A 15,194-nucleotide genomic window follows, 5' to 3' on the forward strand; every position below is an offset into this window, starting at 1 on the left:
ACCCACAATACGGAATTTAGTGTGATTCTTTTTCAAAGTTTCCATCACTTAAAATAGAAATTTAAATATAAGCACAGCACTCGACAACCAAAATATATAACTGAGTGTAGATTGTCTAATCTGTTTATGTTGTCCAAGAGAACTCTTATGACTGTCGAGAGCTGTACCGGTGGTAGATATTTCAGAAATGTGAGTCGACGGCGTTGGTCCTTGATCAAAATGGAAGACATAAAGTTCTTCAATACTTTACTCAAGAAGAGTATTTTCTAAATTCTGAACAGTTGTAAAGAAATCTTTAAAAAATGAATGTGACTTATTTAGTGTCAGTTTTTACGACTTAAAGAGTCTGTGCTGAAATGTATTTTGCTTGTTTGTTTTGGTTTTAACACAGGTTTTCAACAGTATTTCAGTCAGTTAACAGCAGCAGTTAACCTATCCAGTGTTCCTGGATTCTGTACAGTACAAACCTGTTTTCCGCAAGTCACTGCCAATTTCCCCACATGAATCAGAGATGGAGGACTAATGACTTGAGACACAATGTCTTTTATCAAATAGACACAAGGAACACACCCTCGCCCGAGGATCGAACTTACGACCCCGTGGTCCGTAGACAAACACTCTACCTACTGAGCTAAGTGAGTGGGATTTGATACATGTAACCGCTTTGGATTTTCATTCCAACGTACGTACAGTAAGTTTAAGAAGTATAGGGTAGTTTCTGATGTTTTTTTGTCCGTTTTAAATGGTCATTTATATGACATGAATGTGCGAACTGTAGCGATCCGTTAACAGGCGACGAAAGTATATGCGCAATGAAATTTTCACAATGCCGTCATGTGTCAGAAAGACATTACAACGAATGCTTTGAATTGAAAATACACGAAATACACCAAATATCATAATATAGACAGAAAGCGTTGTAAAAGGTGAAATTCTCTATATCCGAAGTGGGCTGCGATTTATTTTTACATATATTGAAATAATTTAAATAAGGCTACTAGGTGAATTGGCTAGTACTCTCGCTTTCCGCACAATCGGCAAGAATCCGAAACCTACCCGCGGATATTTGTTTTACTCATTTACTTTTTTATTGACTCTGTTGCCTTTTCATTTTTGTTTTAGTCTCAAGAACTTAGATTAACATAATAAAAATATTTGCAAGTGTACTTTATTTTTTCTTGGCCGAATGACATAATATTACAACTGCATTGTTTGCAAAGAAAGAATAAAGCTTAAAGAAAGAACAGTTACAAATTCCTCGGTTAAGGAATTTCTTTAACATCAGTGACTTATAACCAACAATTCAGAGACTGATATTATCTGTAACAAATGTAAACATCGGTATTACAAGGCACAGTTTGAATCAGCTAGTAACAATGTAACAGGTCACGTAAATGATCCGGACTTTGAGCTGCTGCTAGCATTATCAAAACCTACAACAGTTTCCAGCCCACTGTAAGGGTCTTTAATTATACCTGGAGACCATACTAGTAGTACACATTCCAAATGTTCCAGGCTCAAACGTATGGTAATTTCACAAAATGCTTTGATTTTGAGCATTTTTTACCAAAAAACTACTGATTCTGGCTGGTTTAAGATGTTGTCCAGCTCATGTCAACAGTCATGGGAGTATACTGCCCGAATTAAATTCAAGTAAACTATTTGATCAAATTTGAAAGCGCCATTTTTGGATGCATGCAGGGCGCTGACTTTCACGCCGACATGACGTAAACATTATACCATTCTGATGATTTTAGGATTGCTAGTCATATCAGTATTTTTGCTAAAAATCTACCTGGTCCCAGTTGTTCGAAATTTCAACAGGCGAATATAAGCTAACGCCTCATTCAACTTCATAGATATTTTCGGCATTTTAGAAAACGAATTTAAAAAAATAAATTAAATCAAAACATCAAAGTACTTCTAATCAAGTCTAGAAATTTTGAATCAAAATTTGTTATATTTATGAGATTCTTACAATTATATTCTGTGACATATCTGATTCTCGATGACCTATTTTGCCTTTGACCTGGCATTTCAGAACAGAAAGTTTGAACACGATACCGTGCTAAAGAAAATATAAGCCTTATCTTGATGTCTTTTCCATTACCAACACAGTATCCACTTTAGTATCATACTCTAATGAACGAATTCTTATCAGTAATCAGAAAAGCATTAATAAGCTCGGAGAGAAAACCGCATCAGTCGTTACGTTTTTTGAATATTTTTTTTTAAACGAAAGGGAAACATACAATGTATCATAATGTTGCTCTTTGTAAACTAAATCAAGTGGTACATGTCTTGGAAAACTAAAACCAAGCCTAACATGTTACTGAATTAGCCAAAAAAAACAACAACATTGTTTTACCTTTGTGTCCTTCATCCACATGTTAATGGTATATTGATGTTCTCTTTCTAAACTAAATCAAATGGTAAGTGAATTGGAAAACTTAATCCAAGTCTTACTGTATATGTTATTGAATAAGCAAAGGAAAACAACATTGTTTTACCTTTGTGACCTTCATTCACATGTTAATAGTTTTTTTTCTATCAGTCTAATGTATCACGATATGACTTTACATTTACTACCATTTTATATAATTTAAATCAATCTCATCTGAATAAAAAATTTCACACTTGAAGCCCTAAATGAAGACATTTGCATCATTATTAATTCTTTGACATAATCGAATCAATATTTACTGTACGATCAATGTTCGTGAATCAAATTATAGTCTTTATGTATACATCTTTCTTCACAGATTAAAATAAAGTGGAATAAATGTTTGAATCAACTGGTTAGTGTCTCAGATTGTCTTGAGTACAGGTTGTAATATATTACACTTCAGTCCCTCTTCTTGTTGTGACATACACCAAAACTTTCTGGGCATCTCCTTTCATAATTTTAAGAAGACTACCAAGGATTCCCATCGTAGTAGTATATGACGCGCCGCAGGAAATTGCTACCCCAACAAATGGAATCGTATACTTTACAACCGTTTCGGCAACTTCTCTTACTATGTATTTCATCAAATATTTGCTCAATCCTGCGGAAGTAAATAAATTTACTGGTGTTTTGCAATTGACCAAACTTTTAAAATCTTCAAGCGACATTTTGGTCATATAGGCAATATTTTCAAGTGACTGATCATCCAGACCGAATTGTTCTCTATAAAAAAGAATTTCTTCAAGAATCAGCGCTGTATCGATGCCAACTGACACAAATGGTATCGGGATACCAGCCCCTACACCGGACAGAAGAGCAACTTTCCAAATTCGAGATCTGAGTACTGATGCCTTTTCTTCAATAATTTTTTGTGACATACCTTTGAGTCCAAACACCATCGCATCTTTCTTTTGATTAGGTACATCCTCTAGTAGTTGCTCCAGAATGAATGGAAAGTCATATTTGTCCGGATGATGGTTTGAAATCATAAAGAAAGGTACCTTGCCTAAAACATGGCGTAGCTGATTAGATAATGTATCCTTCATATTTATGAACTCCAGGTTTTCGTTGAAGTTCTGCCCGCATCTTTTTCTCTTATTATCTATATCGATGTCGATTTTCGTACGAATAAAGTAGAATTTCTTTTGCCTCTGCATTATTTCATCCGCAAGCCAAATTTCTAATTGGGTAAGTCTACTTGAGGAAATCAGCAAGAAGAAATCAAATCTGTCTACTTGGATATCGTTCAGGTATTTTTCTCTCGGAAAGTCTATGGTCCCAACCCCAGGCACATCCCATAGAACAAAACTGTCGTATCTAGGATGACGGAAAGCTCGACAATCTTTTGTACATTCTACTTCATTAATTTCTGCAGCACCTTTATGTCCAGGAGACAGACCTCGAAAAGCATTGATAAAGCTAGACTTGCCCTTTCCCGATTCTCCAATCACAGCAATATTTAGAGGTTTACTTTTCCAAGTGTTCACGTTCTCCATCAGAACACTTGTGATATTTTTCAGTCCGTACCTTTGGAAATGTTCCTTCAAGACTCCACCTGAATGAGAGGAGTTTATTTTAGTCAATATTATCATACTGATAATTCAAGAATTATATGTTAGTTTTTATAAACAAAGAGATACAAATTGTAACATTTGGTTCTAAACCATTATATAATTTGTATGACAAATTAAATTGAAGTAGCCACTGCAAGGTTTACCTAGGGGATTACTTTTATTTACACTGTCCCATGTCTTTGGAACATGGTGGGGGTAAGAGTGAGGTTGGGTGCGCACCATAAACCGGTTTAAGCTCCCCAGTGGTGATTTTGCCACTGACCGTTCCAAGGCGGTGCCCCACTGTGTTCCTTTGTTTGTTCGTTTTGTCCTTGTGTGTTGGCTTTGTGTGCGCGCGTGTGTGTATGCTTATTGTTCTGTTCGTCTTGTCCTTATGTGTTGGCTTTGGGTGTGTGTGTGTGTGTGTGTGTGTTGTTCGTTTTGTCCTGATGTGTAAGCTTTGAGTGTGTGTGTGGTGCATGCGTCTGCGTGCTGGGGGTTCGTTTTGAGGAGGCTGCGCTTTTGGTGCGTGGCATTCCCTGTTTGATATTTTTCTTTGTTTTTACATAGAAAAATCAAACATTCGCTAAACTCGACTGATTTTGACAGTGATCAATGCACTTTGTAGTAATATTCTTTAACAGTTGCCTGGATCGCAAATCATATTAAGCCAATCTAAGAAAACAAATTATAGTATATTTAATTAGAACAAACCTTATTATTATCAAAAATATTATCGTATGACAAATCCTATGAAGGTATATACATGTATGTGAAGGGAAAATATTTGAACAATTAATTTGTGAACATTCGGCAATTTAAAAGACCATCTTCCAACATTTCTATTCAGCTGTCATCTCAATGTAATAGATAATCGCGACTGGTTGTATAATAAAAACACCGACAAAATGCAAAAGCACTGCAAGCTATCAATGGCAATAATTACATTAGACACGAGCAGTATAAGGATGGAAAACATGTCTCTATATTTCTCACCTTCCTGTAAGTTCTCCCACTTTTCAATATCAGCATTGTCAACTACTGTATCACCTATATTGCTGTTTGTTCCAAGAACTGCAACTAAATAAAACTAAGTGGCTGTATTTTAGCAACACCAACAAAATGCAAGTTAACTTTAAGCTTTCAATGACATAAAAATTCCCCTGCAATAATTTCATTAAACAGGATAGAACAAATGACCCTACATGTTACCTAAATGTCTATTTTTCCAAATATGACCTTTTATTTTCGTTAGAGGCAATTGTTTAATTTTTTTTGTTAATATTGTCAAATCAATAGGACGAAAACTATTTGTTTTTCACCAAGTACGGTTATGAATACTTCAACATCTGGAAAGTGATTAAATGAAAGATAATAAAACAAGGAAGAATATCCAACAGGGAAAGCCACGTCCAAAAACGCAGCCTCCCAAAGGACGCACACGAACAACTCTCACACACCGCACAAAAACATGAACATAAACGGACAAAACAAACACATACAGGAACACAGTGGGACACCGCCATAGAACGGTCAGTGTCAAAACCACTGCTGGGGAGTTTAAACCGATTTATGGTGTACCTAACCTAACTCTTACCCCCCACCATGTTCCAAAGTCACAAGACAGTGTAAATAAAAGGAATCCCCGCCAGGTGAAACACTATCATACGTAAAGGCAACAGAAGGTATGTAATGTAAAACACAAAGATGCACCTGTAGATATAATATAAAAATGCAATCCTAAAGAGCCTAAAACGCATGTACTCAATGCAGAAGACAGAGCAACAAGGGAAACACCCCTAAGGGCCCGATGAAACAGGCTAGAAGACGGAAATCAAAATAGCTCAGTCCTGGTGGGATTTAAGAACTACTAATCATGGAGTCCTCCACCTGATCCGTCAGACACAGTCAAAGAGGAAAGCCTAGCGTTCAACTGTCAAAGGGTTGAACACCAAACATGCGGTGTGTCTCAGAACAGTTGGGTCATAACCTCTTTTCATAAAAACGTTTAATTACTTTACTAAATACAATTGGAAAATTGCCATGACCCAAAATCTTACAAAGTTTGTAAACCACATCCCCATAAAAAGCTGGTTTTGATATACCTTCTCGCAGAAGTGATTTTAAATTGCTATTGTATTTTAAAATCAAATCTGAATTACGATAGTAAAATTTGGAAAAGTATTTACATAATTTGTAATAACGGTAGCCCTATTGAAGAAGCTTATTATTGCAGTTATAATGTCTGTCTGTGTATCTTGAGAAAGGCTCAACATAAAATCTCTTTCAGAACAATATAAAAACAAATCTGCAACAAGTGGTGCACAATTTGTTCCCATGGGAATACCAATTACTTGTCTGAAAACTGCATTCCCAAACCTGATGTAAACATTGTTCAATAAAAAGGAAAGGGCTTTACAAACTTCGTCACACTTAACCAGTGCTACTAAAGGGCGTGATAACAGTAATAGCACTTAATAACACTCTTTGCATTTTATTCTTGGTTTGCTTTTAACAATTTTTCAAATTTTATGATTATCTTTTATACTAATATGTTCATTTCGTAAATTCGGTTTGTGATTCCTGTGTAAAAAGAAATGAATAAATAACCTGGACGCATAAAATAATGACACATGGAGCTGCTACAGTATATTATGATTGCACTTTAATTAAGGAAAATTATGTCTACATTTCTCACCTTCCTGTAAGTTCTCCCACCTTTCAGTATCAGTATTGTCAACTACTGTATCACTTATATTTCTGTTTGTTCCACGAACTTCAAATTCTATTTGTACACATAAGTTCAACATTAAATTATTAGAATATACATCGTCTTTACCGTCTTTACAAATCACAATTTGATTTACATCTCAAAATAAATACCTGTAGCCAAAAAGGCATATATGCTAAGCAAAACAATGAAAAAGTCTGTTCATGAGAGATGAAATGTACAAGACTCTTCATGCCCGCTTCTAGCGCTGCCCAAAACAAAATTCTATTCTAGTAATTCAAATTAAGTAGAATCCATGGTCTAAAAGGATTAGAAAAGGTATCAGCACCGACAAAAAGAACAGGGAGACCTTTAAACAGCCCCAACACGGTAATGATTTTTGATAAAGCGTGCATAATATCATTTTTAAGCACAATTTTATTAAGTCTATTGATGAGACATAATGAGATTTTCTCATTTGTGACTACGCCCTTTAGCACTGTGTTATGCGCAATTCAGCTATTAGAGTCAAATTGAGTGAACTCTAGAAAATGTAACAACACCGAATCCAAGTCAAGGGAGAGATTATACACCTGGTGCCTGCTCGACTCTCTCTCTCTCTCTCTCTCTCTCTCTCTCTCTCTCTCTTACACTACCTTGAAAATTCAGCAACAATCCCGGAAGGTATCTTACTTAAATCAGTACAATGACATAAATGTAACAAATTAAAACCTTTATATGGCTTGCATGTATAGGTTTAGATAAGAAACTAGCATTATTAGTATCATGCCTATAACAAACAAATAAACATATATCTTTGGGTGCAAATGGCAATATCTCTCACCTAAATCATCATCATCATTATGTTCTGAAGCATCTGTCACCATAAGCAAGGAGTTGTTTTCCAAGTGAAGTAGATATTCTTCGTCCACTTCTATTTCTTCATCTTCACCAGACGCAAACAGTAACCTTTCATTATTACTTAGGTTAAACTTAGCTCTGCCTGAAAGTAAATATAGTTGAACAAGTTAGGTTTCCTAGACAAACACTCCATAACGAACATTAAAAACGATTGCCACAGAAAGTACGGTATTTGTGCAGGCAATGGGGCTATTGTGCTATGCTCTCAGTAAGGTATTTTATATTTGATATATGCAATCAATTAGTATCATCTGATGATATGCAGGTGTTGGGTAATATGGCGTTTTAGTATAGATCAAATTAAGTGGAAATTATCTTGCAGGTGAATGAATATTTTATTGATTTTGTATGGTGGCATATTTCTGCATACGATAACCAGATAAGTTTCGCAAAAATGTATCGAGTTTTCACGAAAAACGGAAAAGTTTTCGCGAAAACATTAAAAGCTTTTCACGAAAAGAACTGCAAATATTAAGTGAAAATATTTGCGTAAGTGCTCACTTCTGCATAAGAAAACCGGATAAGTTTTGCGAAAATGGGCCAAACTTTCATGAAAAACGGTAAAGTTTTTGTGAAAATAAAATGTTTTCGCGAAAATAACAGTTTTCACGAAAACAGTAAAATCTTTCAGATGGCTATTAATAGCATACTGCATTCGGTGTCAGTCTGGCATTTGGATAGGTTGTATGTGCAACGGACTAAGAGATGTGTACTATCGTTGTTCAAAGCGTTCCGAATGTTTCTATTTTTAGATAAGTAACAAATCTTAACAACTTTTCATGAAAAGATTAATTTTCAAGATCTTTTATCTTAACTGCAGAAGTGGGCACTATCGCGAAATTTTTCACTTAATATCTGTATTTATTTTCTCGAAAAGTTTTTATTTTTTCGCAAAATTTTTCCTGTTTTTCGCGAAAACTCGATATATTTTCGCGAAACTTTTCTGGTTATCGTATGCAGAAATATGCCACCATAATTTTGTGCATACATTTATTTACTTACATTTTTCTGTAAACGATTCAAAGGAAGTGTATTTCAGAAGTACAGTACGAGCCCTATTCTTGTCTGTGACTCTAAATACTTTGGTGTTTGAGTTCTGCTGATATACTCGTCCAAAGAACAGCAAACCAAACAACACACCACATGCAAGCAGGAGAGTGAAAACAATTTCTACAACGAAATGATGTACACTCAATGATTTCACAAAGATATAGCCGGTACATTCTAATTAAAAATTATAATTTTACACGAGTAATCTAATTTGCCTGAGTTCAAGAATCTATCCTGACAATGCAATTCTTAATCCTAGGGTTGGGGGAGGTGTATTGAGTGTTGCAAATTTCATTACCTCTTAGGATCAGACTCAATAAAACCGAGTCTGCTATGATTTTGCTAGGTCGCGCTCTTCACGTATGAATGTACTTACGAATGTATTATCAGTTAATTCAGTAACTACACCCGATTAGGTTGGTGGCTGAAGAGTCGTGCAAGAACGCAGTTTAATAAAGTGTTATACTATCGTTCTCTTTTAAAAGGTTTTCTCTTCTGAATAAACAGTATATTGAATCAAATCTTCGAAAAAATATTGCAAGATCAATTCAGCCATTTTAGTTATAATATAAAACCTGCAAAAGATACAACATATGAAACAATACTGCAATTTTTTTTCACAATGATTTTTTTTTTTTTTTTTGCTTATTAGCTGTAGCAGCCTATCCTGACCTAAAATGTAAATCAAATTTGCCAGATAATTTAATGTTTAAAAAATTGCATGTGGTTACTTCAAACTATATAGTCAATGTAACTACACATCTGCGTTCAACATAAAATAAACTCATAAATCCGCTACAACATAAATGTATACAGTACGTCTTGTAAGTAGAAAGTTCTTTCAACTATTGATATATGTACGTGCCACAAAATACAAAGCCCAAGCCAGGAGTTTATGCTACGCATATAGATGTATTTTCGTTCAAAAATATATAACTCAAGTTTTATTAACCAGCCAAACAAAAGGAAATAAAGTTAGATGTAATTACGGATGTAGTTCAATTTTGTCGAATAAATGAAGATAAAATTTCCTGCAGTTGTTGCTTTCTGTTATTGGGTTTAATTATAAAGTATTTTAAATTTAGCACTTGCTGTCATCTGGACTAAAGGAAATGCATGTTGGTTTAACTTGAGGTCCAATCAGTTTGCTTTTAATATCTATCTTATTGATACATGTGCTCATGCTATCTTTCTTTGTTTGTTAGTTGATTTATTTGCATGAATTGTACAGTCCTGCACAGCCACATTTCTTAAAGGTCCACTACTAACACCCGAACGAGTATTACATGAAAACCAGAGTTTGTAGCTGAGATTTCCTATCTACTGAAAATATGACCAACTGCATCGGATCTGACCAAGAAGTCATGAATATGTTCAAGAATAACCAACAAATAAACAAGAAAAGATTGCCAATTTCAAACCGAAAGTATGTTTTCCGACTGCTTACGAACAGGTCCTGCATCTTCGGACTTTTTCGAATGAATCTTCCGAAACGAGACTATAATTTATAAATAGCGGCAACATATATTATATGCAAAAACGATAACGTGATTTTTACGAACTTAGCATAGGAAATTCAACATTCTTGTACCTCACAAAACCTTCATAAAAAGCATAAAAATAGAGCTCTTGTTCGTTTTACAGCCAAAACCTGCTTTCTTATTTTAAAGAGAAGAAATGAATTTGTATATAAATAAAATAGTTATTAAATGTACTAACAATATTCATATTTAAGATAAAACATGTGTTTTAGGTTAATGCATAATGTCAGTGTCACTCATATTCCATGCAAAGTAATTTCCATTTTGAGTAATAAGTGTTTCGTTTTGTTTACAATTTTTATCAATGGTATTCACTATATTCGCTATATCTTTTAGCTCGACTTATCAAGGGAAAATGGAGCTAGCACCCTTGCCGCAGTGCTGTCACAACCCTCAAGTTTTTTTGTTTTTTTTATTAAGTCAGAAGCATTTAAGGATTAAACTAAAACAGTTATCAATACCAAGATCTACACCAGGGGAAACAATCCCCATGGCTCTGGTTTGGGGTGTGACATATATGCCCCTTTTAAGTTAGAATTTTCTTTAGTCAAAAGTTTGTTGGGTTTTTTGTTGTTGATAAATTTGAACATCTCTGTTATTATCAGCTTGTGACTTGAACCATAAAATAATTATTTACTACCAAGTTCTATGTCAGGAGAAATAATCTGCATAATTCTGGTTTCAATTTTGATAGGGTTATGCTCCCTTTTAATTTATATAAATATTTTTTTTTTTTGGTTTAAGTTTCATAAATTTGTTAGACTCGCAACTTGAAATGGTCATCTGTTGTCAGTCTACACCAGGAGGGACGATCCCCATAGATCTGATCTTGGATTTTGACAGGGTTATGCCCCTTATTTAACTTAGAATGTTCTGGTTAAAGTTTTACACAGTGTTTCTTTTGCGGACAAAGCTCTAATTCATTGAGAAAGGTTGAGCGTGCTGTCTTACGAACAGTTCTTGTTGAAATATATTTTTAATAAAACATATATTTTAAAACAGATAGCTTTTTAATAGCTGTATCAATAACACTGACATTATGGTCTTATATGTACCAATGTAGATATTTAGGACAGTCTGTAAACACTTGTTCTATCTCCTTTTCATTATAAATAGACTGTTTTAAACTTTTAAATGGCACTGTCTTAGTAGTTATATGTCTAATTCCTAGATTTTAGATAGTTAATATAGAATTTTAATTAGTGGTAATACTAGTAAAAGTAAATATGAATATGTTTTTTAAAAACTTTTGTCTGGCTTTTTATAGTAGAAATCAATTTTATCTCAGTCTCTTATAATTCATATATGAATGACATTGTACATTGTATTATTGTTTCTTTAACCTATGTTGTATATTGATGTACTGTACAGTGAAGAGACTATAATAAATAAATCAATCAATCTTATGATGCGGGTAATATACAGTTATACTACATGTTTTCGGGAGGACAATTTAGGTCCTTTCCGAATATAAAAGTGTTTTCACAACTTTATCTGCAAACCTTTTCAGCTAATCTCTTTTCAGCATAGTTTTAAGAATATAAATGAATAATTTTTTTACACTGTAGAAACAAAATGTGATTGAAAATTACCTAAATACACTGATTTATGTACATATGGCTAAATTAATTCAATAAAATTTTAGACGTTAAACACATTGTTTTTGCCTGATATGAGTAAATTTGTACATCTCATATCTTTCATGCAAATCGTGTATAACTACCATCATGGAAATACAATTATTTTGTCGCGCGTTTTAAACGGATATTCGTTTGAATTAATTTTAAAATCACGTGATCCCGAAGAATTCCGACTGATTACGGAAAAGCGATAAACACGAAAGTAGGACAAAATGACCACCCATGTCAGGCTAAGAAAATACAGAAACAATCATTTGTTTCTCTTTGCGTGTGTTGATTTCAAGGGAATATTGCTCGGCTATCGCAATGTTTAGTAGTATATTGCAAAATGTGAAGTCTTGTTTTAAGATTTATGTCTATTCATTTGTCTTTATTTTGCACCTTTAAGTAATAATGACTGAACTTAAATCTTTTGGAATAGTTATAGAAACTAAAAATTATTTGCTGTTCCTGTCACATTTGTTCATTTCAAGTACGATTGGACAGTAGAATTTGAAAAAAGTCTCCAAATGTAAAAACATGAATTTTAATTTAATAATTAAAAGTCTGGAAAATAAGACATACATTGATAACAGACTAATACAAGGTTAGTAATAATATGTGCTTGGATTCCAGGTACAAACTCTTAAAGGTGAAGACCAAATGAATATAACTGATAATGTTTTATTTTAAAATGATTATTGGTACAAACTTCATGTATCGCAATTGATAATGACTCACAATAATATATAGCTTAAGAACGAGTTTTGTGGAACATAGTCTTATACATTTTAATATATATTCATTGATAGGTATCTACTGTCAATCCGTAATAAGTCATTCTGTATACAAAAAAAATGTATGGTACAACAACAAAAACTATTTACAAAACATTATTGTGAGGCCTCTGTAACAATTTTTGTTTGTAACAGGAAGAATAGATTTTTAAACGTTTTAGATATGCTTTATCGAATTCCAAAAAGAATATAAAATAAAAATAAACATGATCTTTGTTTGGTTAATCGTTGTTTTTCATATGCTTAGATATTAAACACTACCGCGGTTCATTCCTAAGTACATGTACTCTGGACATGATAAATCATACGGCAAACCATACGAAAGTCTTGTTAATGTTATCAACAAGATTCATGGTCTAACGCCGCAACGGTTCAGTTAACCAGAAAATAAACTCAAGTGCCGATATATTCATGAATTTCGTCAGTCTTTGATAAATAAGATTAGGCATGATGCTACAACAATATAAGAAAGACATTACATTACCTAACAGCATCTTTGAAATCTTGGCTGCGTGTCAGTCGCTGTGACTATGCCGATTGAATGGGCATCAGCTGCGTATATCAAAAAAATGAACTTCCTGGGTTGACAGTTAACAATATATATATATAGTAGAGAGAATTTATACGAACTAAATTACCACCACAATATACTAGACCAATTACGGCAAAGCGCCTAGCAGTACAAACGAACACGCACATGCCACAGCAAGTTCACTAACCCAATAAGATTAGTTTCGATGTTTCTTTATATATATATATATATATACATGTAAGGTCATAAATTACTGATTAATCTGCCTTTTAAGAAGCCACAGGGATTCAGAAAATTTGGCTGTTTCTCAGTCATGGCAACGGTTAGGTCTCTTATATCCAATACTAACTGTAATATCTAACATAAGGCTATCAAGATCAAGAGACCTTACCGTTGCCATGACTGAGAAACAGCCAAATTTTCTTAATCCTTCTTGCTTCTTAAAAGACAGATTAATTAGTTATTTATGACCTTACAAGTGTTGTATTCAATCAATGTTTATTTTTAATAAAACTGCATTTAGCAATTCCAAAGTATTAGAAGAGTCATGAAAAGCAGAAAACTAATGAAATCGATAGATCTGATATCTATTACAAATGCGGATTTATTAAGAAAGTACAACGTACCAGTTTGAAGATTTCTGTTCCTAGATATATTTGATTTATCCTGCGGTTATTTAAGAGGGATTATTTTAAACCTAGCTGTACTACCAATAAACATTTTCGTTCGACTTGTATAGCTAGACAGACATGCTAATGATTGACATGATATAATAATTATGAGGCGGAGCTTATTCGCAATGAATTCCTCCTATCTACTGTACAAAAAAAGAGAAGAATAAGTTTGCCATTTAATTAATTTTTTAAAAGCTTAACAAATGTTAAATCGCAATAATTGATACTTTGCCACGTTCACGTAACGTTTTGAAACAATATTGGGCAAACAAGTAGAGTAGAACACAGCTTACATGAAACACAGTCAGGAATGTACATCGGAGAGTAGGTTAATCAGAAATAGAAACAAGGCATCCTTTAGAATAAAATACATATGAATATAAGATAAAATGTCAAAACGTTGTTAAGTTTAAATGACTCTGTGATTTAGTTAATGTTTGCGACCAAATCCAAAAGTACTTGATATGCAGCTTTTATAAATCGAGCAGATAATTGCATTGCAAGACAATTTTATCGGAAGACGTCTCAAAAATGTGCAGGTTACCAAATTGTTATATACTGATATTTTTTCTAGAAACGAAAGTCGATCTTTTATGAATTTACTACAATTACGTGTTTATTCTAGATTTCTTAAAACATATATGATACAGTAATATACTTTACATTTCTATAATTGCATATATTTTTTAATGTTTTAACGACAAAGAAAATGCTAAACTTTGCCCAACTTAAACGTTCTTGCAATATCAAGGCGATTTGTAAGGAGTTAAGACTTAAATTAAATAACTTGTAATTACCTTCCTTGCGCCGCATCAGTAAAATTCTAGATATGATCAGGGATTCAAATATCATTTATTGTTTAAGAAATCAAATCGATTTGAAAGCCATTGTCTCAATTAGGATAAGCATTTGTGTCTCCACTATCGCCTGCTGAAATGTCGGTTGTTTTGATGTCTCAAACTCGAGTGGGCTGCCGTGACACCTATAACATGGGGAAATTAATGTCTGTTTTCTACCGTAAGTGGACCGGACTAAAGAAACATATACGGGACAGAGTAACATAAATCCCCTAAGAACAGAGAGAGAAGAGAGAGAAATCATTTTTAATAAAAGCCTAGCTGGCTACTTAAGCCAAACTTTTTGCCCTGGCTTCAAACGTGCCAGGTGCCAAATACACGCGAAGCCTTCTTTCCCGGATTCGAACTCCGGTCTCCTAGATTGACAGTCAAGCGCGCCACCACTAGGCAAAAGGACCACTGGTACAGTAATACACGAATACGTCATAATTTACACTGCGCATTTCAGTAGTTTATTATAATTATTAACTATTCGATAATTTAAAACTGATGAA

The 15,194-nt window shown here is 33.7% G+C and overlaps 1 protein-coding gene across 1 annotated transcript; it reads right to left on the bottom strand.

The window, feature by feature from the left end:
* Positions 1-2,131: 2,131 nt before the first annotated feature.
* LOC123542822 (T-cell-specific guanine nucleotide triphosphate-binding protein 2-like) lies at positions 2,132-13,881 on the bottom strand. The gene is made up of 6 exons (XM_045328833.2): positions 13,796-13,881; positions 13,122-13,189; positions 8,633-8,800; positions 7,554-7,712; positions 4,996-5,079; positions 2,132-4,001 (listed from the first exon to the last, which is right to left on the bottom strand). Exons 2-6 carry the CDS (start codon positions 13,129-13,131, stop codon positions 2,839-2,841), a joined length of 1,584 nt encoding a protein of 527 aa, XP_045184768.2. The 5' UTR covers positions 13,132-13,189; positions 13,796-13,881; the 3' UTR covers positions 2,132-2,838.
* Positions 13,882-15,194: the final 1,313 nt, after the last annotated feature.

Source organism: Mercenaria mercenaria, chromosome 19 (assembly GCF_021730395.1).
Source record: "Mercenaria mercenaria strain notata chromosome 19, MADL_Memer_1, whole genome shotgun sequence".
NCBI lineage: Eukaryota > Metazoa > Mollusca > Bivalvia > Venerida > Veneridae > Mercenaria > Mercenaria mercenaria.